At 36.3% G+C, this 24,914-nt stretch overlaps 1 protein-coding gene across 1 annotated transcript in view; it reads left to right on the plus strand.

Moving 5' to 3' along the window:
* The window catches only part of ST8SIA4 (ST8 alpha-N-acetyl-neuraminide alpha-2,8-sialyltransferase 4), an 81,593-nt gene that overhangs the window by 41,573 nt on the left and 15,106 nt on the right, over positions 1-24,914 (plus strand). The window contains exon 4 of the mRNA XM_039338638.1: positions 4,379-4,672. Coding sequence (XP_039194572.1) covers positions 4,379-4,672 — 294 coding nt within the window. The remainder of the gene's footprint in view (positions 1-4,378; positions 4,673-24,914) is intronic.

Genomic DNA, 24,914 nt, shown 5'->3' on the forward strand with positions numbered 1-24,914 from the left:
GCTATGTATATGTAGGGATGTGGGTCTATACATATGTTCATAGTATGTTTAGGTGTGTGTCATGTATGTGTTTCACATTGAGAGCGGGCAACTAAATTTCATTTTTGATGTGTGCCATTGTGCCCACAGTATAAAAATGACAATAAAGGTTATCTCTTATCTTCATATTTGCTTAAATTATGTTAACAAAGCAGGCTAAGGTGTTAAAATGTATTATGAAAGAAAACAAAGATATTGCTATTATTTTTTCTCCTACTGTTTTAAAAAGTACAATGCAGTTGGCAGTATAGTCAATGGACAGATTAATTCTTAAAAGCGTCAGATACAGCTGAAAGCCACTTGTAAAACAAATAAATAACAAGCATATTAAAAATAAGGAAAACCCAGTAAATCATTAAAAATGCATCATGTGCTGTATACAATGAAAAGGTGCCCATAGTGAAACTGGGTTTATTTGATCAGAAGTGACATACTTTCTACATTTATTTGTATGTGTGTGTGTGTGTGTGTGTGTGTGTGTGTGTGTGTGTGTGTACATATATGTACACGCATATATAATTCATGCATATTTAATATGTGGATAGAAAGTTACAGTGGACATGATTGCATTACTGAAGATCTGAAAGACCAGGTTAGGGTTAAGATCAGATCATTATGGAGGAAATCTATGTAGTAACTAAGATTCAGCAATGACTTGTTACATGTGATCATTTAATTGTTGTATGTATAGACAGAAATACACACGGGCACATAAAGTTAAAATCTCATTGCCATTACCGTATATGCCGGCGTATTAGGCGACCCGGTGTATAAGACGACCCCCGTCTTTGTCGCCGAGCCACATTCCTAGAACATCGTCTTATACGCCGGAAACTACCAGTATTTCTGGCGTATAAGACGACTCGGTGTATAAGACGACCCCGTCTTTGGCGCCGAGTTTAGTGCTTTCGGAAGTCGTCTTATACGCCGGCATATATGGTACACCAAAATAAGTATATACTTATTCTACAGATGTTAATTTTTTTCTTACTGGTTCCTGGGAATGGGACATTATTGTATTGTTTCTCTCATTTACAGTTTTCTTACGAGCAATTAAAACTTCATATCACAATAATATATCATATAAACAGCATAATATACAATTGCAAATCGTTTTCCTTTAGAGATATGTGCTTATTTACCTAGTGATAATTTACATTTTCACAAAGTCTCCAATATCTCATTTCTTTGCAATAGTGGCGATTATCTGTAACTCTGGTATAGGACGAGGGTGAAAGTTCATTTTCCGAGCTTGTGGGTTGGTTTCGTTCCCAGGCTAGGTAACATCTTTAGCAGAGCTCTGAGAACGAACCTCATATCATTTCATTTCTGTATATTGCTTTGACTTTTTTTTCTTTCCCTCTTTTTTATCCAGTTAACTGCCTCTGCCCTATCTCCAACTTCCTTTAACTTTGTACTCCATCTGCCCTGATAACTTTTTTAATACAATGCAAGGTAATCTACTGTTTCAGCGCAGAGCATGCCAAATTGTGGTTGCTTATTTTAGATACCGTATTTATTTCTATTCTACCAGAATCCAAAGACCACTTGGCATTTTGCATATAAAACAGCAGAAACAAAAGTACCTTCAAAAACAGATAAAATCATCACTGTGAGTGTTAAAAATAGTTCAGAATAATTCCATCTTAGCTGCCTTCCAAATAAGAAATGCATTACTTTTGACAGATGTAATTTTTTAAAAAAATGTTTTAACACTAAAAGAGTGCCTATTCTGTGTTATTAGTTGCCACACTTCATTTGCTAACAGGTTTTTTGAAAACTCTTTTAATATTTACATTTGTTTGTTTGTATGCCACCTTTATTTTTACAATTAACTCAAGGTGACAAACATATCCAACATATCTTCTTCCTCCTATTTTTCTCACAACCACAGATCTGGAAAGTGGGTAGAGCTGAGAGAGATGGACTGGCCCAAAGTCACCCAGCTGGTTTTCATGGCTAAGGCAGGGCTTGAGTTTACGGTCTCCTGCTTTCTAGCCTGGTGCCTTAACCACAAAATAAATTGGTTTTATAAAAATATGAGTCCTTATTTATTTCTGTTAGATGTCAGATTGAGTATAATTCTGTTTAAAGATTTAGTTTAAAGTCATAATCTTTAAACTGTATAATAATATCCTGTGTAAAGTAAATGTTAGTATAATATCTATAGCCATGAGGACTTTGCATCAGTCTGGGAATGTATTGGTGGGGTCTGATTAAGGCATGTTTGCACATACACCCCAAAGTTTTGCACTCTTTCTTATATGAAAAGGGGAAGTTTATTAAAAGGGCATTATCTAGGTGGTGTTTTTCTTTATATGAAAGGGTTATGTTGGGTTGTGCATGAAGTTCTAATCCCAGTCTGAGTATAAACGCTTCCACAGAGTATGTAGATTGATCATTTACTGTCAAATAATTGTGATTTTTTTTAGAAAAGCCCAACTTTTAGAAAACTATGATGATTATTTATTATTTGATAGCTAGAGACCAGAAGAGTTCCAGAAGATTGTCAATGGAAGAATCATTGGAAGAGACATTGTAGGCTAGCCCCATCAACTGTTACTATCCCTTCATTGTTATATTCTACAAATGTTTGACTTGCCTTATAAGAGTGGTCATATTATGAACAAAGAGCTCATAAATGTAATGAGAGAACATTAGATAGTCTCCTAATTAGATAGCGGTCCCTAACCTTTCTGGCTTGGTGGATTGGCAGCGGGGGAGAGGGAATGATTCTGTGTCACTCAATGAACTGGCAGGAGGGGAGAGGGAATGGTTCTGCTCACTCAAATGCAACTTTGTGTGCAAGCCTGCTACTCACAGAAATGGAGTTTTGTGTGTGAGCATGCACACCAGCTGCTCACACAAATGGAGCTTTGCATGCATGCTCACCCGCCTCTTGCACAGCCCGTTCGTTGTAGTGGGCCGCAGCATAGGCATTGTGGAATCCTGGGTTAGATAGTCTCCTAATGGCTTTTAATAATTTTGGATGTAGCTGGCCACCCACCACAAGAATTCAACAAGTACATTTTCAACCTGTTGTTAAATATCACATTTTCAGAAGGATAGATTTTGCTAAAATCTCCTACCAAAAACCTTCACGCCTTTCTTAATATGGTTCCTTATAAAGATTTTATTTCCCTTTTCCTCTTTAGAATGTATTATTTTATCTAATAATAAAAATACATTGCGTGTTTGTTTTTTAAAAGAATAACTACCCAGAATGGACTAATCTTTGATGACAAGCCATATAGACCCATAACAGCTTTGCCGTTAAGACTGAATCATAGGAAGCCTAAAGCAGAGATCTTGGTCACCAAGAACTGTGGTGGTGGTGTTCAAATTCTTCTGCATAAAGCAACCTGAAGATGAAAAGCTTACTAATTTTTTTACTGTGAAGATGGGATTGTTGCAGATTGCTGCAGTGCTACTAATCCATGTTCCTCCTCATGCTAACAAATGCAGTATGATGATAAAAAAGAGGAAAAGAAACTACCCTATACATAGTTGCATTCTAGGCTTTATGGAATATTAGTTAATACCGACAAATTATAAGAGCAACTATTTTTTTCATAGTTCTGTATCTAAACTGAATTCATTAGGCTCTGAAAATCCAGTCACAAAGTGCTCATCTAGAGGATTCTCAATTTAGGTTCGTATCGATCCTGAAATTAACTGCACATTGCATATGTATATGTATTTCTATAAAGGAGCACTTTGTTGGCATAAAAGGACCATTTTGTACAAGATTGCACAACTCAAAAGCTCTATGGCTATAAGCCTCAAAACTTACAGTGTAGCCCTTGATGCATATCCACTAATTTCCACTGAATTATAGTTTTACAGAAGAGAAATAAACCCATGAACTGTATTGTTAGTTTTCATTCATCCAAATTTATATCATTTTCGCCTCTTATTGGAATATGATTTCTAGTATACCACTGTATGCCAGCTGAAAATCTTTGGTTTGATGACTGCATCTCATGCACAGTAAGACTTTCTTTGTTACTTGAATTATTTAGGAATGTCCTTTAGATTGGTATTCCATTTACTGAGTAAATAAGCAGAATTTAGTGAGATTTAAGTCCACAGTTAAATAAATTGTATCTGTTGGTATCAGCAAAATTGAAATTGCTTCTGGACTCCACCTAAATTCTTAAGATGATGAGGACAGAGCTTTATTCAGCCCAGGGTTAATTTAAACCTGTGAGATGTCCTGGGATTTTTACTCACTCTGAAATAGCCTTGCATTTTTCATTTTCAGCTTTTATTTCATGCATGTTTTTACCTAAGTTAATGTTTCACGTTTTTTTTTCCCCATTAATCTCTTCCTCTTCAGGTGCAATCTAGCTCCTGTGGTGGAGTTTGCTGCAGACGTGGGAACTAAATCAGATTTTATTACCATGAACCCATCAGTTGTACAAAGAGCATTTGGAGGCTTTCGGAATGAGAGTGACAGAGAAAAATTTGTGCACAGACTATCTATGCTGAATGACAGTGTCCTTTGGATCCCTGCTTTCATGGTCAAAGGCGGAGAGAAGCATGTGGAGTGGGTTAATGCATTAATCCTTAAGAATAAATTGAAAGTGCGAACTGCCTATCCATCATTGAGACTTATTCATGCTGTCAGAGGGTAAGTGTCTGGAAAAAGACTGGTCTGTCCTTGGCACAATGGAACTCATAACTAACATTTCTGCTAGAAAAGAAAGAGTGGCTCTAAAAGGTTTTGAGATAATTCCATTCAACTCATAGCGGATTATATTGCTGATAAAGACATGTTTAAAGCAAGCACTTCCCATCTGTTTAGTCCATTCAAAGCCAAGCATTGGGGCTGATTTAATTTCATATTTTTCTCTCTGCTTTTTACACAAAAGCATGTGAATCTTCCTCAGGTGTGGCTTGACCGCTCCTCTTCCCCGCCCCATTTGACTTGTAGCAGAGCCAACTATAACCAGTATTGCATGTTCTGACTTGAAAATTTTGCCTCTGTCCTATATGTCCTGTTACTTCCCATGTCTGTTTTCTATTATGAGGAAGCAGGGCTTTGAGAATCCACATTCTATATTTCTGCAGTTGAATAAACATCAAGGAAATTTTATATTTATTTAAAACATTTATATAGCCAGACATCTTATACCAACCTCTGGCCAGTTTCCAAACAAGTATTTAAAAATATCAATAGTAAAAGCAACATAGAAACCATATTTAAACTATCAACGCCATCATTATTGAAAACAAAAACATGGCACAAGCTGAACATCTCAGTTGCCTCATCTTATCCCAACATTTGGAGGAAAAGCCGACTCATCCGTATGTTTTGGAAGCATAGGCAGATAGAATGGTTGCTTAACTTCAGGAGGAAGACGGTTTCATAGGGTAGCAGCTGCCATGGAAAAGGCATCAAGGATCATATAGGTCAAATTGTTATGTGAGACTAATTGCTTTTTGGGATGCATCTGTTCCTTTTGGAGATACCTTTTCCCAGTTGTAGTCATTCATTGCATTGTTATTTCTGTTTTTGCCTTGAAACATTTGATATTGCAGAATTTCTTGTTGGTGGAATCATTTCAGATTAATTATTTTGGTTGCATTTTGCTTTTCATTGGTCTGCTTATCAGAATATTAGGATATTATACAGTATAGTTAGTGGGTTTTTTTTTCCAAAGCTACTTTTCAAATAAAAAAATGCATAGGGCATAGTGGTAAAAATTTATAGGGCTTATTATTCTGAAAGCAGTTGTACCTATCAATAGTAAAAATAACTGCCCTGATCTATGTAATAACTTTATTCTCCAAAACACTAAATAAAAATGTAATCTGTATACCGGAGCTGCATAACTACTACAGTAATCTTCAAAAATCTTATCTTGAGAATAGGAAGAGTAATCTTGTCTGACATGGATTCCCTCCTGATGTATTGGATTGTCATTCTTAATGTGTAGAAAGAAAATATTACATTCAAATAAATTGTACCACAGTGGGAAGATTGAGACAGATAAAACATGCATGTCTACACAGAATATTTTCTAAAGCTGATGGCAGCTTAAAAATTCCATTCTCTCTCTTCTTTTGTTCTTTATTCTTTGACTGGAGTTGGGCAGTCTTTTGACTAGGAAATTCTCCTCAAGCCTCTGCAAACTGAAGTACATGGATACTATCTGAGGAAACATCTAATAGATGTTGTGTTTGCTGATTCCTCTATTATACCTTACACTTTTATACCTTCACTTTAGTCTTCCATTATTAATCTCAGATGTGCATCATTGCAGCATTTTATTTATTTACTGACAAAAAGCCCCAGAGCATGTTCTGCGTGAAGCTGTCCTTTGCCATATAAATTGTGCTGATTGTCATTAAGCTTTGGGTGCCATTAATATGCTATTTTTTTTTTATTGAAAATTTTTAAAATTTTACAAAATAAGAAAAAACAACCCTCCCCAACCCACCCCAACCCTCCCAGTCCCTCCCTCAACTTTCCCAGAGCTGAATATAGGCTTAATTAAATTTTCTTGAATTCTTAAAAAAAAATATATATAAACCATAGATAAGTCTAAATACATTACTTAAACTACTAATAGAATAATTAACAATAATATATATATATATAAAAGAGATAAATATTAAAGGAAAAAAAAGAAAATACCTAAAAAAAAGAAGAATAAAGAGAAAGAAGAAAAGAAATATAAGAAAATAAAATAATAATAAAATATATAAAGAAAAAGAAAAAATAATACAATCTATAAAATATTAAAATTTGTATATAAATTATTGATAAACTAAGTAATATTTTTATATCCAACTTATGTTGTATAAAATCTATCCATTTTTCCCATACCACAAAAAACTTCTCTTGCGATTGATCCTTTAAAAAAGCCGAAATCTTTGCCATTTCCGCCAGATAGGATACTTTAAAAAACCACTCTTGCAAAGTAGGCAAAGATTCCTTCTTCCAGTATTGCCCTACTAACAACCTTGTGGCTGTAATTAAATTTAACATCAATATAACCTCCTTAGTATCACAATCGGTAACAATACCTAGCAAAAACAGCTGTGGGGTAAATTTTACCCTCTTTCTAAAAATTCTTTGAATATTCCACCATATCTTAATCCAAAAGGCTTTTATATTTTTACACGACCACCAAATATGGTAATAAGTAGCATCCAAACAACCACATCTCCAACATTTGGGCTGTAAGTCGGGATACATACGAGACATTTTTTGTGGATCAAGGTGCCATCTATAAAACATTTTATAAAAATTCTCCCTTAAGTTCATTAATATGCTATTTTATCACTTATAAAGTCCTTCATAATGTAGTTTCTGGCTCTGAAGGATTGCTTCTTTTCCATTACAGACAGTCCTTGTTTAGTGACTGCTTCATTTAGCAATCGTTTGCAGCTACAGTAGCAATGAAAAAGAAACTTTGTGACCAATCTTTGCATTTATAACCTTTGCTAAATTGCAAAATGAAGGAAGGCTGAAATAAGATTGTAAGGACAATCACGTTTAGTGACCCTTTTGCTTAACAACCAAATTTTTGATCCCAGTTGTGGCTGTAAATGAGGACTACCTGTATTTCTGCTTATCATCTATGAACCAATTGGGAAGGAGAAGGTTACTCTGTTATCTCTTGGGTCCCAAGAAATGTATTTCCACTATTTCAACATCTGCCTTTGGAACAGCATCTCTGCTAGAGGTTTGGCTCACTCCAACCTTGCAATCCTTTAGAATACAATCTTTAAAGGCCTGTTATTGTTTTCCCCTAAAGCTCATTGTTAGTGTGTTCATTTGGTTTGCAGTGTTTATTTGGGGTATGGTACATTGTTCCTCCTTTTTAGTTCCATTTTTAAGTTTATTGGCTTTGTTTTTTAAGTACTGTATTTTTTAATCATGCACCAACTGGAATCTCTGTTGAATTGTGGATCTTTATGACTCTGAATTATAAACCATATAAATTATCAATTATAATGTTGATATAAAAATTATGTATGCTGGCTGTAGATATGAGATTGATACTAGGTTGAATGCCCTCCTTCCAAAATATAATAATAGAGCAAATCCATTCTAACTAATATGAGTTTCGTTAGAGCTTCATTCTAACTAATATGAATCAGGTCCAATGAAGATGACTGTGTACTTTATAGAAGTACCTCAAAGGAATGATTTTATTTTCTGAACAGTGATATTGTTATAAGTTTTAACATCTATTGTGCACAAGAAGCAAGAGCCTATATGTTATTGTCTAATAAACGATTTATGGCAAATTAGGATATGCTTCAGATTTAAGAGAGGCCTGAGAAAGTGCAACAGGAAGTGAAAAATCATTGCAAGCTCTACAGGGATTAGGAATAAAGAGATATATGTACCCAACTAAGATCCTGTTTTTTAAATGAAAAAGAACATGGAAGCTGTGAAAAGGCACAATGGCATTCCCCATTAGACAAATTATTTATCAATAGTTGAATAGAACACCCACACAAGATAACAGTCATAAAGGGTATATTGAGCTAGAGATGAAACTGACTAGTGAGAGGCTAGTGCTTCAAGCAAATATGAATCTGCAAGCATAAAACTTAAACTTGGAGAAGATCTGCAACTCAAATATCTATTTGTGATCTTCTTAGAGGAGTTTTCTGAATAAGAATAGAAAATATGGCAAGCCAATCCTGGTGAGTCTTGCTGTGAGATCTTAGGAGAATTGCTTTTACCACCACGGTCCTAAATTCAGACTCTGGAAAAAGACAAAGCTATAAGAGGGCATCTGCTTCCAAGTTAAGTGTCACAGAGCAGAACAGAGCCAGATTGCTAAGAAATATGCTTTGTGAGTATTAATCTATTCAGAATTTGTTATTTTAAGTAGACTGTTAGTTGCAAGTAGCCCAGCAACCATAATTCAACCTAAATACCATTAATTGTGCTTGAGTAGAGAGCAGGAACGTCTGAAACGGAAGCCTTTGTTTGAGCTCAAACACTAAGACATCGCGACACATCACATGACGTTGCGAGCTTGACACCCCCTGATTTAGACTGTTGTCTTCCTTGAAACCAACCTTAGCCAAACTCTTAATCTATGAACTTTGACTATTATGAACTTTTTGGCAGAGATTGGAACGCTGAATTGGATTTATACTACATGCAGGACCTCTGATTCACCATCCCATATTTGCCACTATTAAAAATCTTCGCATAACAATATTTTTCAGTTTGTAAAGCCTATCTTAGCAACTTTTCAGATCACAAAATGCTTTCAAAGGCTACTCAATAATTGTAGTACAGTATTGGCCTTTTTCAGATCTTTACATAAAGGACTTGAAGGTCTGGTTGGTACTCATAGCAGGCCTTACAAGCTGGTCCATGACCCTTCCACCTTTTAACAAGCATATTCTCATAATTGTTCTTCTCAGTTTACTCTTAGCATTAGCTGTATATAGTCTGTGAAGAATGAGTAAAGAATCTGTGGTAGATCCCAAATATTGCTTGCCTTGCATTTTCCTGACTTTTCTGTCCAAAAAGCTAGTTAGTGGTTCTGAGAGAATATCTGGAGAGTTGCTATATACACACACACACAGCCCAACTCACACAGTTACTGTTGTGGGGAAAATAGGAGATAGGAGTATTAGATAGTTTTACTGTAATTTTGAGATAATAAAAATAACTTGATAGTTGGATAAAAAGCCAAATCTAGTCTAAAAATTCTAGCTTATTATGTAACCAATAATAATGTATCTAGACAAATTAATTCCTTCACATCTCCAAAATCTAAATAATAATTAGAAACCAATGCATGGCCCATTTCACTAACATAGACCTGTCCACATTGCATACCACTCCTTCCTGGGTAAAAAAAGAAGTTGAATTTTCTTGAAGGCTGCTACTCACTTCCCCTCTCTCAGTTAAAATACTCAAATCGAGGTTTCTCAGCTGCTGCAAGGTTATTTTTAAACTCCATGACAACATAAATCATCAAGTCTACTCTTGGTAACTTGAGAGCAACTAAAGCTATTCTGCACCTCTTCCACCAGCCTTGGAATTCCCAAACTTTATAAAATAAGATAATGAAAGAAAAGCTCAGATACTGCAATTTGTCCTAAAGATTCCTTTAGCAGAAGTAGAAAGAGTGGAAATGACTAAATGGCTCTCCCTTTTTATTAGTTCCTGGAAATAATTGCCATAGACAACAACTGGCCTGCAGGGGCCCAATAAAAAAAAGAGATATGGGGGAGAGGGATGTCAATCCTCATTTAGGTCCAAACTTTGAAGAGCCAAAGGCTAGGTTCATATATTTCACTAAGTCTAGTTTGCTTAACCATTATATGATGAATACATCATAACTGACTTGGTTAAAACCACATACTAAATCATAAGCCACATTTACAAACCTCAGTGTTTGAGTTCCCATATTGAGCTAACTCAAAACCAAACAGTACATATGATCACGGGACAATTTATGAACCCAGACAAATATTAATGTTGTTGAATAGATAGATCATTCCTTTGCTGCTACTGTGTTTAATAATAACAGATTCTTTCCATCCTCTGTATGAGGAAACATGGGATAATGGCCTACTCATTATTTTTTTCCCTAAATGTAAAATCAATTTATCTGGAGAGGTAGTAGAGTCCAAACAACTGAATGTCTTCAAGTATGTAGATATTTCTTAGAATGCTGTAATTTGGATTCCAGTATTGAACAGACGGTGGAACTTAATAGCCTAAGTGACCCAATCCAACTCTCTATTTATGAGAAAATTTTGAAATTTTGGAAGGATACTGAATCTATGCTCCTAAAATAGTATGAGAATAATCACAGTTCTTATAAAATAGCATGAGAATAATCACAGTTCCTATGTTTCAACTTGCTGATGTAATAATTGGTGCTATAGGTCTGGGAAGCAGTATGGTAGCCTAGTAGTGAAGATGCTCACCTCCCACTTGAGAGTTCAATCCTATATAGCAGCTGATCTTTCTCTCCTAGGGCACAAAGAAAAAAAGATACCTGCTGTGAACATCAGGAAGGGCATCCAACCAGTAAACGCTCAGCTCCACCCTGTTGCCCCGACTCTACCCTGAATGAAAGGACTATAGGGTTGTAAAAAGAAAAAAATAACAGGTGTAGATCAAGGGTGTCAACCTCAATTTCATTGAGGGCCGCATCAGCATTGCAATTTCCCTTAGGGGGGTGGAGGGGGTGGCCAGGGTGGGTGCGGTCTACTGGGTGGGCATGGATGGAATGGGTGTGGCCTACTGGGTAGACGTGGCCAGCTCTACATCGTTCACATCAAGGGTACCTGTGGGGGCCTGGGCAGGAGTGGGACAGATCTGAGGGTCTCTGGCAGAAGGGCGTGGAACCAGGGCAAGTGCCAAGACATGGTCCACTGGAGGAGCCTCACTGTTCCTCTCAGGCCATACGGGGGGGGCTGGATGGTGGTGCAGGCTGCCCGGAGTCCTGGGCAGCAGAGGTCAAACACCCAGCCTGGCCCTCAAGCACCCATAGCACCAAGCTCAGCCCCACTTCCCCAAGGGAGCGCCCAGCTGCACTTAACTCCTCCTCAAGGCTGCTGCTGCTGTGCTTGCTCTCCTTTGCCAGGTTGCTCATGATGGGTACGAGGGCAAAGTCAGAGGGAGGCCCATTCCCTCTCCATGGGAGGAGACCCAGTTTTGTATCCAAAGCTTCCTTAGTAATAGGATGGGAGACACCCAGGATAGGTCAGGAGGAGGGGGCAAGGGGATGGTGAAAGGGCAGCAGGGCAGGACCAAGGAAGGACTTCGGACCCTCCCTCTCCTTCTTTCCTTCCTTGCTTCCTAAGTACAGAGTGGTGGGAAAATATTTGAGATGAGGGAGGGAGAAAAACATGCAAAAAACGCAGCTGGGGAGGTGTCACCCTTCGTGAGGATTGAAGAAATGCACCATCGCCTGGAAGTGGCCAGCACATGGCCCTCACCTACTTCACATATCTGGCTTGGTGGGGTCTGGTGGACGGGATGCCATGAACAGCATGAGAGTCGATGTTACATGCACAATGCCGGCCAGCCCCCAGCCTGCCCGGTCTTGGCAGGCAGCGAGACACTTTCCTCACAGCGCCAAGAGGCTGGGCCAGGCGGCCCAAATCTGAAAAGAAGCATGACATCGCCTAGCCCCCAGCTTACCCCGTCTCGGCAGGCAGCAGGGCGCTCACCTTAGAGCACCAAGAGGCTGAACTGGGCGGCGCAAATCCCAAAAGAAGCATGACACCGCCCAGTCCCCAGCCTGTCTGGTCTCGGTAGGCAGCGGGGCGCTCTCACAGTGCCGAGAGGTTGAGCCGGGCAGTGTGAAGCTCGCCAGCTTTGGACTTTGCTGCCTGCTGAAACTGGGCAGGCTGGGGGCTAGGCAGCATTGCACTTCTCATCAGATTCGCGCCACCCGGCTCAGGTCTTGGCGCTGTGAGGGGAGCGCCCCACTGCCTGCCGAAACCCCTCCCTGGAGCCCATCAAGCCAGATATGTGAAGTAGGCGAGGGCCATTTGCTTGCCACTTCCACGCGATGGTGCATTTCTCACAAAGGATGACACCTCCCCAGCATGCAGCCAGGGGGTGGGGCCGACGCAGCAGGGACTGGTTCCTCACTGTTTCCAGACAGCCTTGTGGAGTTAAGACTGAACATGTTTCAGCATAGATGGCCACCACAAAATTGTACATTGGCTCCCGGCCGGCCAGGGCCATGGCAGTGGGGGCCGTTTCCTCACTGTTTCCAGGATGGCTTCATGAGCCACATGAAACCACTTTGCGGGCCGCATCTGGCCCGCGGACGTTGTGTTTGATATGTCTAGTGTAGATAATTTACCTCCCTGTAAATTAATCAGTTTTATCCAAAAGGTGGGGAGAGACACACAGTTTATTTAAACTTTATCAGATACTTTTCATCCAAGTCAGTTTACATGGCTGCACCCTGCTTTGCATTTTTTTAAATACATAGGGACATTTACATAGAATGTTCTTTTATGCAAGATTTTTTTTTAATTTTAAAGAATTAGAGTTTCATGATAGTCAGCAAAGTCATTGAGGCTTTTACGATGTGCTTTAATGCAATATATTCTTTGTATTAGTTAAAAGAATAAAATGACATAGGAAGGATTTTTAAACCCTCTTCCTAAATGCATTGTTTCCTTGAATAGCAACCTGAACTTAGATATTATACAAAAAAAACTACGCAACTATAGCTAACAAATAACAGTGCAGTTTTGTATTTAATAGCTTAAGCAAGTCTATTAAATTATTTGGGAAGAAAGATAATATTTATCTTTTAACAGCTAAATGTCTCTTTGTGTCTTTCCAGCTCACATAGTTTCACCATCCGAGCAACTTGGCTATTCTGTAAAATGTTCTAAATAAAAATAGTCAATCTTCATGTAAGATTTTATTAAGCTTTTAAAAAGCATTGCACATATAGACACACCTGAATTGTTACTGGTTTATGGAATTTTGCCATAAAATGTCAAAGCTGGGGAATATTCTAGTTCTTTGTGGGGGCTGGGAATGACACTAAAGATATTAGCAGTAAAATAATACTATCTTTGGCGGATCTCTTTTGAGATCTTCTTGTATTTACTTCTGCCTTGAGGCTTCTTTGAAAGGATTTGAAGAACTACTGTTCTAGAAATCTATCAGTCAAAAGCAGTTGTTTTCAAAACAAGAATCCTACTTGGTTCAATTATTTGAGGAGAAAGACATGCTTTTAAAAATGGACTGCAGTACAGAAGACGTTTGCTTTCTCATAACACATAAAAATCATACTTTGGGAAACATTTCATAATCAGATTGGCTTGAAGGCTGAGGGACAATTAAAAAATGATACCAATATAATGGCACATTGTTAGGACACAGCAGAGCGTATGACAAAGAAATGGGGCATTGGAGGCTTGAGCATTGTCTGACCATTTAATATGAATCCTGGGAATTGAAAGAACATTATTTCTGAAGTACTCAATCTATGGACATAAGCCAACCAAGAAAACCTAACAACCTTTGAAAACTATCTCCAGATTTTTATTTTAGTCTAAAACAAGATAAATATTAAGCAAAAGTGAGGTGATCAGATTAACTAAGCTTAATCAATATAAATTTGGTTATATTCATTATTGACTCTGAGCTATCTCTTTGAGTGGCCCCAAAATGTCATTCAAGGGTCAAGTATTATCTGTGACCTGAAAGAAGTTGTGCATCCCTGATTCTTAATGAACAGAGCTTTTAAATATATTTCCTTTGTAATTCATTTGCAGTTCAGGTCTCTGGTGTGCATTCAAGTCTATGCTGTAAGCTTGGAGAGAATCCTTGACTTTTGCAAAACATAATTTAACTCATAGTTCCCCAATCTTTCTGTCTTTGCGGACCAGCTAGAGAGGGGAAAGGGAATGGTTCTGTGTAGCGTCAGGCAAGTGCTCACATGCAGCTGCATTTGCATGAGTGGCAGGCACATGTACCCGCCACTTGCACAAATCAAGTGTGCACACCTGCACTCACTGCTTACGCACAAGCACTCTCACCTACCATTTCCGCGGCTCCGGTTCAAAAGGGCTCAAGATCTGTTAGTGGGCTGCAACCCAGGGGTTGGTTAGACCCCTGATTTAACCCCTCTCATTTTAAGAAAAAGTAAGTAAGAGAGAATTTCTCCATCTTACATCTCTGGAAGAGCTGTTGGGAGAAACCTTGAAAACCTCAGCACTGAGCTGTCCATGGTGGCATCACAAAACTCACAATAGTGGCTGTGATTGCGATACTGGAACCCCACTCCTTTTTAGATGCCTTCTTATTCAAAGATCTAGACAAGTTTGAATATCTTTGATGATATGATTATGACTACTATATTGATTCCCCACCACACCATTGCCTTGCCTCATTAAATTCCAGCCTGCTCCCTTACTAAGTCTGTGCAAAATCTGAACTTCTGTTTTCTTTTTAAAATATATCATTTCTTAAGCATGTTGCAATTTTATCAGCTGCTCTACTTAATTTACATCATTAATTTACACTAAAATTCTGATACTCCAAAAAGCTGTCTCTGCAAAAAAACCTTTTGAGAGACATACAGAAAGACAGGTCTACCTTTTAGAATATAAAACAGCATTAATTGATTATTGCAAGGGTACCTTAAAAATTATATGAGTAAATCCATTACTTAGAATTCATTGACAATTCAAAGTTCTGCATAATACAGCAAATTTAATACACTAGCCCGTATTTGATAATAATAGTATGCTGAAATTATCTCTTTATAATTTATATCCTTAAGATAATTTTATTGACAAATTTCACTAGTTCTTTGGAAGCATCACTTTGCTGTAGGTTAATTCTTTGTTTTAGCTTTTAGAGTCGAACTTCTTTCCCCCCCCCCTTGTATTACAAGTATTCTTTGCAAAATTGCACATTATTTTCATTTTGTTTCTAATAGCTTTTTACTGACCATTATTATATAATTCTGGGTCTATTATTGATAAAAATAATTGAGGTAGTCAATGTACTGCCCTGTTCGTGATTAACTTTGAGAATTAAAAATGCAATCGAAAGGTGAAATTAAAATGATTACTTTTTTATAGATAGATTTCAGTGCCAGGTAGGTTAATTGCAAAGTAATTTTAATTTTGTAGCTTTGAGACATATGCTAAATATGATAGGAAGGTTTTCAAGTTCATGAAATGACAACAAATATCTAAGGCTAAAATTCATTGCACTCATACTTCCTTCAAATTAGCTTACAATGGGAGAAGCCTGTTATTTGCATATAGCATTTCACAGTTTGCCAAGAACTGGAGTTGGTTATGTTTTATATAGAAATATTTTCTAATCTCAACCATTAATATTTTAATTGTATATTTGTGAACCTCTTAGAGTTTTTGAGGAGTGCAGAAGGATACAAATACAATAAATAAAGTAATGGCAGTTTATGCAAGGGAGATTTTCATAGAGCTTTTTTCTCCCAGTGTAATTTGCATATCTAACCCCACTCTGTGCATTTAGAATATCAATCAAAATATACAGATAGAATCCATAGATGAATACTTAAGCTTTGTATCAAAGTTTCTTCACACTTTTTTATATTTTTTCCCTGCTTCCCTTTGAAATGTGTAAACCTCATAAAATCTTTGACATAAGTTCACTAATACAAGGGCTGCCTATATAATAATAGAATGAATAGGATGGAATAAATGGTATGATAGAATGGATAGGTTGTATGGAATAGGATTGTGCGGGAAAAACATGATAGTTAGAAATAGTACTTCAATAGGTAGGAAACAACTGGTCCATTCATCTGATAAGAACTTGGATGTGTAGAGCTGGGAATTGTTTATTTAATTAAAATTTTATTTATTAATTTTTTATTTTATGAGAATATTCAATTTCAATTCACAGTTGGCTTATAATACACAGAATAGATATTCTTATACTTTCTTTCAACTTAAAAGGAGTTTTTCCCTGCATCCTTCTTGCTCAGTGACATGTAGATTATTCCAGGCCATTTGCGTCCAATATCTTCAAAACTTTTTTGGGGAAAAAAATGGGTCCAACTTTTGTGGCAGCCACAAAAAGGGTGCTGATGTCTTTAGGGACAATCTCCACAGCCTAACATATAGATTTCTGTTTATTAAACAAGGACAGTTTCGTTTTGTTTCCCTACTCCCTAAAGTGGTTAAACATCTGTTTCTACCTTTAAAAGAAAAAAAGAATGTTTATTTGATTTTTCCATCAATGCTGATACTAGTCATTCTTATTGACTTGAAATTGGACAAAGGGTATCCTGTTTTCCTCTTCATTAAGTATATACATTTCCAGCAATAATTTGTGAAAGACAATAGCATTGAATAACTTAACTTCCTATCAAATGCTGCTTATGGCGTACTTGAATCCAGCTGTAGCTTTTTATTATTTTCTTTCCAGGTGACTTTTTAATTGCTTTGTAAGACTTACATTAACAGCCGTGTCCCAGATTATTCACTTGGGTCATCATCCTATTTGAATATATGTTTTTACAAGTTATGGATAATAATGAAGAATTGGGGTAAGAGTTTGGAGAAAAATTAAAAAAAACTTTAGTTTGTGACCTTCTGTTCTTTCAGTATTAGATTGGATATCAGTGATCTCAGAATAGTATATCCTTTAAGCTCTCAGACCAGAGAGACACAAATGTTACATTATGCAGGTACAGAGTTTTATACATAGGCAGAAAAAATTGTTCTGTTGATATATTGATACGATCTTATCTCAAATACGCTTAAAGAACCAACATTGGTTTTTTTTAGATTTTGTCATGCAGGGTTCTGAAAAAAATGTTAGTATACAAAACTCATTATATTAAGGGGTCTGCAGACAAAATAGCATGCGTGAATATGAAAATAATAAATCAGGTATTTTACAGTAGGAAACAATTGCTTGCAAAAATAAAAAAAGTTTATGTAACCTTTTTATGATAGGGACAGACACAGCAATTAGACAGCACTGGAAAAGAGAAAATGTACAAAGTCAAGCTTGAGTAAATCCTCCAGTCTCATGCCTTGTTCTCATCATATCAGTCACTTTGTAGAGGTCTAAGCTTAGGGGATTCTTTTTAAAGTATAGCCTTAGAGTCTTAACAGAAGCACATGTTGCACTTTTATGATTACAGTACTGTACAAGTACATTGAGGTAATAGGTGGATCAGAAATGAAGAAAAACTTCAAATGTTTCTTTCCTCATTTAACAGCTTCAAAAATTGGTGAAAAGATGGGATGTGGATTGAACTGGATGACTGAGCTTGCCTTAAAAATAAGATATAAAGATATAAATCTAATAAAGTTTAAATAAACCCAGATTAAGATTCAAATACTTGCTTAGAATCATTTATTAAAGTAACTAGTATACAAAAGCCTCTCCTTTTTCAAGAAGAACTGGCTGATTTGTTTTTTAAGATTCTATATCTGCCTGGCATATAGATTCAGAACTTGAGGATCATGTGAAATTTAGTTAACCACAAAACAAATGGGATTCTTATAATGGCTTTTTTGGAAGAACATGTGTTAGTTTTTGATAGTAGACAAGATTAAAAAGCAATCAGAGCAAAGGGGGGCTTGTGTAAACCTTTATACTTCTACTGCTTGTAAAGAATTCTATAAGAGTTAAAAGGATAATAGACATGATATAGTAAAAAAAAAAAAACCAATTGCATCCAAAGCTCTGATATCAGAATTTGCTTATTCCTTGATATATTTAAAAGTTAATTTATTTTAAATATATTGTTTCTCCTTTCTGCTGTTCTGCAAATTATGATAACATCAGGGATGAGAACACACAAATGTCAGCATTGCAATATGTGGCTTGCTCCTGTACATCTTAAGAAAGTAAAGGAATACTAATAGCAAATAAATTTGCAGTATATATCAACACAACTTATAGAATTACAAATATAGTGTCATAATTGTAGATATACTGTACAAAATCATTGGAAGGACCATAGTTTTCAGCAGCAAGTATAGAATGACAATAGATTTGTCCATATTTTTCCCTTACCTTTTATAAATTTCGTATCAGCCTTTACATAACTAATGTTGGTTACTAAATAAGTCACCTTCAATCTTTTTATTTCCTCAAGGTATAGAGTCTTTAGCCATTGATTTTGTTGGGGATCAGGCTGTGAGGCTAATTAATAAGAGTGGTAATACTTGGCATCCTGTAGAGAGCTCTGCAATTTACATTTTGGTTTTGGTTTTCAGTGATCTCAAAAGTTTGTTTTCCAAATTACAAAGTAAGGAACATTTGAAAAAGGTTTCCTATCTTTCAGAGGGGGAAAAACAGGATTATCTAAGAAAATAACGTATAAAAATGGAGCTAGGTGTTTAATTGCAAGTTAAGAATGAATTTGGATTTCAGAATCTACATTTTTTTAAACAGAACTCTTAGAATAGGTACATGCATGCGCACAGTTACTGCCTTCGTCAGTCCACCTAGTATATTGAGAAGTGTACTAGTAAGGACAAATAAGATACTCAACTGCAGCAACATAAAGCCACAATTAGGAATCATAAATGTATTTAAATGTTTTTGTACTCTTGTGGAGAAGAGACTAGGGTTACTGCCTATACAATTCCACAGCTTGATCTCCCAGTTGAAACAAAATGCTTGTAGCCCTGTAAAAACAGTTGGAGTCAATTCCTGATCATAAATACATATGCACTGCTATTTCCTTGGAAACTGCTGATATAAAGGATTTCAGCCGTATACAAAGCTTTGCAAATATTACTCAGGCTGCTCTGCCCATGACCAATTCCTGTGCTTAAGTGCTTTGCTCTCACAGGAATGAATACCTCCTTTGATTGTTTAGAGGATTACTTACTATTTTAATGCACTGCAGGTCTCTTGTTGGCAAATGCATGAAGGCCCTTGTGGGAGATGTAATAGTAAAATCAATATGTTTATATCTGATGATTTAACCTGATTAAAATCTAAGCAGAGGTAATAGATATTTGAAATGATAGGTTTTATTGCACTGATTAAAGAAAAGCAGGTCAGGATTTAGTGACATGATAAATTAAAATTCAGTATATGAATATGAAATACGACTAGTGAGGCCACTGCTTTACAATTATATTGAAAAAAAAATCATTGCTCTACAATTATATTGAAGACATTTATTTTTCCATGTGAAATCCTAGGTGTATACCAGAATCCTAAATATTCACAGGCCTGCCTTGCTAGACTCTAATCTACTATAAAAAGCCTAAATTTAGTCTGTTTCAAAAACTAAAATTCCCCATAAAATATACTTGTGTTCCTATACACAATGGTGTAGAATTGACAAAACAAAATTGTAGCATCATAAACTAAACTCTGCCCTTTTGTACTTGTCTCCTGACATTGCATGGAAATATGTAAGAAAGTGAAGTTGCATCATGATGCACATTTTGTTAGTTGTTGCCTCTTGCAAACCCTACCTCTGATCGTTGTTCTTCTGTAATTTGTAATTCAGTAAGTACAGCATGCTTTCAGATTACATACTAGTAGAGATGAAGCTCAGCTCTTACAGTTCTGTTTCATAGATCCCATAATATGATAAAGTTTTATGCCTGCATGAATTAGAATAGAATAGAGCTGGAAGGGACCTTGGAGGTCTTCTAGTCCAGCCCCTGCTCAAGCAGGAGGACCTATACCATCTCAGACAAGTGACTGTCTAGCCGCTAGCCTCTTTTTAAAAATCTCCAGTGATGGAGCGCTCACGATTTCTGAAGGCAAGCTGTTCCACTGTTTAGTTGTCCTCTCTGTTAGGGAGTTTCTCCTTAATTCCAGGTTACTTCTCTATTTGATCAGTTTCCAACCATTGTTTCTTGTCCTGCCCTCTGGTGCTTTGGTGAATTATTGTGCATATATTAACAATTACAGCAGGATTAATACCCAACAATTTGCAATGTGTTTTACATGATTGATATGTTAATTTTATTTGTTGTGCATGAATGATAAATTTACAAGAGTCCTAATTAACAAGCAGTGTGCATTATTTAAAACTATGTTGGTCTCATTTTTTTCATATATATATATATATATATATATATATATATATATATATATATATATAGGCATGAAAGAAAAGAAATTAATGTAGCTACTGCCACCTTGCTCAACTAGAAAAAAGTAGATGATACATCCCTACTGTTTTTTCCAATTTTGAAGTATAAAAAGTTAGAAACCTATGGAACACAGTGCCAGCCTAAATTCTCTGAATGATAACCTAGTTTTCTAAATGCAAAGAGATCACTCAGTCCTATGATTTGCCGCTACATTTAAATCTTAAAATGATACATCAGCAGGATATTTTGTCCATATATCGTTTTGCTCTCATTGTTTCTTACTTTATAGAGCAATGCTGATCTTATGTTGGAGGATCTAGGATTTGTATATTGATATCCTCAAATGACTGTGCCATCTTTTTATCTTCATAATACTCATTGACATTATATTGGGATAGCCTTTATGTGTATACTGCATATGCAAACAAGACAGTTCAAGACATTGGTCTTTTCCCAAGTGTTTCAGCAACTAGCTTGAAAGAAGTGTGGATTATATTTGTGCACTAATGCTAAACATCACTGCAATTCACACAGTGTATACTGCCAAAGAGTATAGTATCACCACAAACTATTAGTTTTACGATTTAAACTCTAGTGTAACCAAGCAAATTATAGCACTGCCACCCTGAAGCATGGTACAGCTTATAGTTTTTAATATCTACCACTGTAATTTAAATTAGTAGTTCCAACCAGCCCAAAGGCTCCTGGTATGTTCATCTACTTCACAGTCATAATTTGGCACCATTTACAGTCTCAGAGTTCAGATGTGCTGCAGTAGCAATATGTACTGATAAAAGAGTAGCAACAGAACAAACCTATGCAGATTGCTTTGGCTTACTTTTCAATAATCTGCTTGATCATTAGGGCACTTTTTTGTACACAAAACTTAATGATCACATTGTACCTGTGAATTGTGGACTTTCAGCAACTTTTTGTTGCCTCAAAACAAAAATAAAAATAAAAACAAAAGACCAATACTGATATCTGTTATACCTCAAAGCTCTATCATCCTGACAATTATGCCCTATGGGCTGTAACTTCAAGATCAATTGATGCTTTAAAAGAAGCATAATTAGTATCCTCTGGCATGGTTATCTGACATACAGTAAACATAGCACCAGTTTTTGGGGAGGGAATAGTTAAATCAGGTTTTGTTAGAAGTAATACAAATAGCAGGACAAAAAATAAAAGTGTTGGTGGGAAGAATAGAGCTGTCTTAAGGATAATATAGAAGTAAGGAGTTATACCAATAATGGCAAACCTTTTAGAGACCGAGTGCCAAAACTGCAATCCAAAACCCACTTATGCATCGTCGCGTGCCAGGTGGGTGTGGCCCATTGGCTGTGTGTGGCCTATTGGGTGGGCGTGGCCCATATGGTGGGCGTAGCTGCAATGGTAAGGGCAGACTGGGTGGGACTAAAGAGTTCAATCAATCAATTTCAACTTTGCAAGATCTTTTTTTTCTCCGTGAGAAGTTGAAATTGACTGATTGAACCTTTTTTTTTTTTTTTTTTTGGTCTGGGGCAATGGCACACGTGCCCAGAGAGGGGGCTCTGAGTGCCGCCTCTGGTTCGCCACCACTGAGTTACACCTTTCCTCCAATTTTATTGGAGGGGTAACATTTCCTCCCTCTATTAATGTATAATTCAGTACTGAACCGCTTTCCCTCTGTTAAAGAGGTAGCTGGGAGGCTGATCAGCTCTCTACCCACATGTTTAATTGTGGTGATTACTCAGTGCATTTGTTAACAAATTAGGATAGTTGTCATCAACATGGTAGGAAGAAATGTACTTGTGTTTCTCTCCTGCACCTGAAGGCAAGACAAGAAGCAACGGACAAAAAATAATCAAAGAGAGAAGTAACCTAGAACTAAGGAGAAATTTCCTTATAGAACAATTAATCAGTGGAACAACCTGCCTCCAGAAGTTGTGAATGCTCCAACACACTGGAAGTTTTAAAGAAGAGACTGGACAGCCATTTGTCTGAAATGGTATAGGGTTTCCTGCCTGAGCAGGGGGTTGGACTAGATGATCCCCAAGATCCCTTCTAACTTCTTGTTGTTATTTTATTATTATTTCCAAACTGGATAATTATCAGCAACAACCTCTCTGCTGCAAAATTTTGTACGGCGATTTCAGGGCTGATCTTATATGGAAGTTAAACAAATTGATGAAGGTTGGAAGTCACTTTTTATATATTTTTTTTCTTTTTGTTTTTTATATTCTTTTCTTTTTCTTTATATTCTGTCTTTTTCTTTTTTCCTATTCTTTTTATTATTTTTTCCATTCTCTTTCTCTAAGTTTAGTTTATATTAATTTTTGCTATTGTAATCATCATTCTTAATAAAAATTAAATAAAAAACTTGATTCAAACTAGGCCTTCCTATTCAGATTCTAAAAGGTGTTTCAGAGCATGTGGGAAGACAGGGTCTGAAACAGCACAGATCTACAGCAGCTTATAACAGGGAAGGGACATAGGATTTCAGATACAGAAAACTTCAAAACTGTAGAAACTAACAACTGCTCTCCCATATTCTTTTGAGGTTTTCCTTATTTGTGAATTGAGTAAGAGGATTTTCTAAATCCTCTTATTGAGTTACAAAGAAGAGGCAAAGTGATTTTTGTTGTGTTTTACATCTTGATGAGAAAAACCATTTCCACTTGTATTTCTATTTTTCTGTGTTCAAATTTTTGTCCTATGTGGGTGCCAAAAATAGTTAACAAGACGAATGTGATCATGTTTTGACATAAAAAAACTAAAGTCAAACTACATTAGTAATGTAATAGCATTAAATATCAGCACATGCCTAGCAGGTGGAACAAGACAGAAAGGAAAGAAAGCAGTATTCACCTTCAAAATATCTTTATTTGTATCATTTTTTTTCAAAGAAATAATATAGATCTATTTTAAATTTCATTTATCTAATTCCACAAAATATTTCATACTGCATGAGTCTTTGAACCTGTAGAAATTGTTTCTAACTATACATACTACAATATATTCTGGTATCTGTCATCATATTGTGGATTTAAAACAGTGGCAGGCCCTGGTAAAACCCTGTCTCATGATGTACTAAATCTGAATTCCTCATTTACGGTGCATTCATACAAAAGGCTCAGCTAGGAGATCTTTCTTAGATGATGCCTCAGTACCATTTTCTTCACAGAACAATAGATTTTTTTCAGATATTGTGTCTGAACAGAAAATTCAGGGACATTATGTCAGTGATCTATTGCCACATTTGTAGGGGCTTCTCAAATGCTAAACATCTCCCTCAGCCTTGAAATGTGAAGTGATCCTTCTATAGAGGATGCAGTAATAAACTCAGTTTATGAAATCACAGAAGCTCTCACTGGGAACAATGAAATATTAACCCAATTTGACTAATAAGAGAAGGAACTGTTACTTGACCTAATCAAGAATGTATTCATGCATGCCCTTCTGCCATTTAACAGCTACCATATACCAGAAGTGCAGTTAGAAATGTCATAACGACAGCATTTCCAGCACGGTATTTTCCAATGCAATTAGTTCAAACATTTAACCAAAAAATGCTATATAGTTTGTAATCATTTTATATACTGTATTTTCTTATGTGAATGTCTCAGATATGCTAGCAGCTGAATGAAAATTTGTCTTTTATGTGTGTTTTTCAGAGATAATGACACAAACATTGAAAGCACTACTTTTAAATCTATCCATTAATTGTTACTTAAATATTATCATTTATATAAGATAACCTTTCTTGACATGCTAATAGTTGATAGCAAATAGTTTAAAGAGAGGATTTCATGTGTGATGGGCTGATATAATAGAAAGACTAAGAATTAATTTTGGCCCTCCTCAAAAGTCCTGATATTGGTTTCACCTTGACTATTAAATAAAAACAGTACTCATTGTAGAATTAAATAGAAGGTTGGGGTTCAGTATAGTTGAATAAATTTAGGTGTACTTTTCAACTATAGGAAAAGTGATCAAGTGGTTGCTTTGTAACTATTTGTTGAGTGAATATCTGGGCAGTCCAGACTTCAAACATCACAATGGCTTGATTACCAATGGTAGAGTAAAAAAAAAAAGGGGGGGGAAGCATGCAGGGTAGGGTTCTGGAATTCTGGGCACAACCCACGCTGCAAAACCTTGGAAAGTATATGTGCTATTTAGAACTCATATAAATCTGCAGGAGAAGGATGGTTGGAATACTTAGGCTATGAAGATGCTATTAAAGAAGCCGATGTATAGGTAGCTCTTACTTAGCAACCACTTGTTCAGTGATCATTCATAGTTAACATGTGGCAATTACTATTTTGTAT

The sequence above is a fragment of the Crotalus tigris genome, unplaced genomic scaffold, assembly GCF_016545835.1.
Source record: "Crotalus tigris isolate CLP2741 ecotype Arizona unplaced genomic scaffold, ASM1654583v1 scf7180000017710.2780689, whole genome shotgun sequence".
In the NCBI taxonomy this organism is placed as follows: Eukaryota; Metazoa; Chordata; class Lepidosauria; order Squamata; family Viperidae; genus Crotalus; species Crotalus tigris.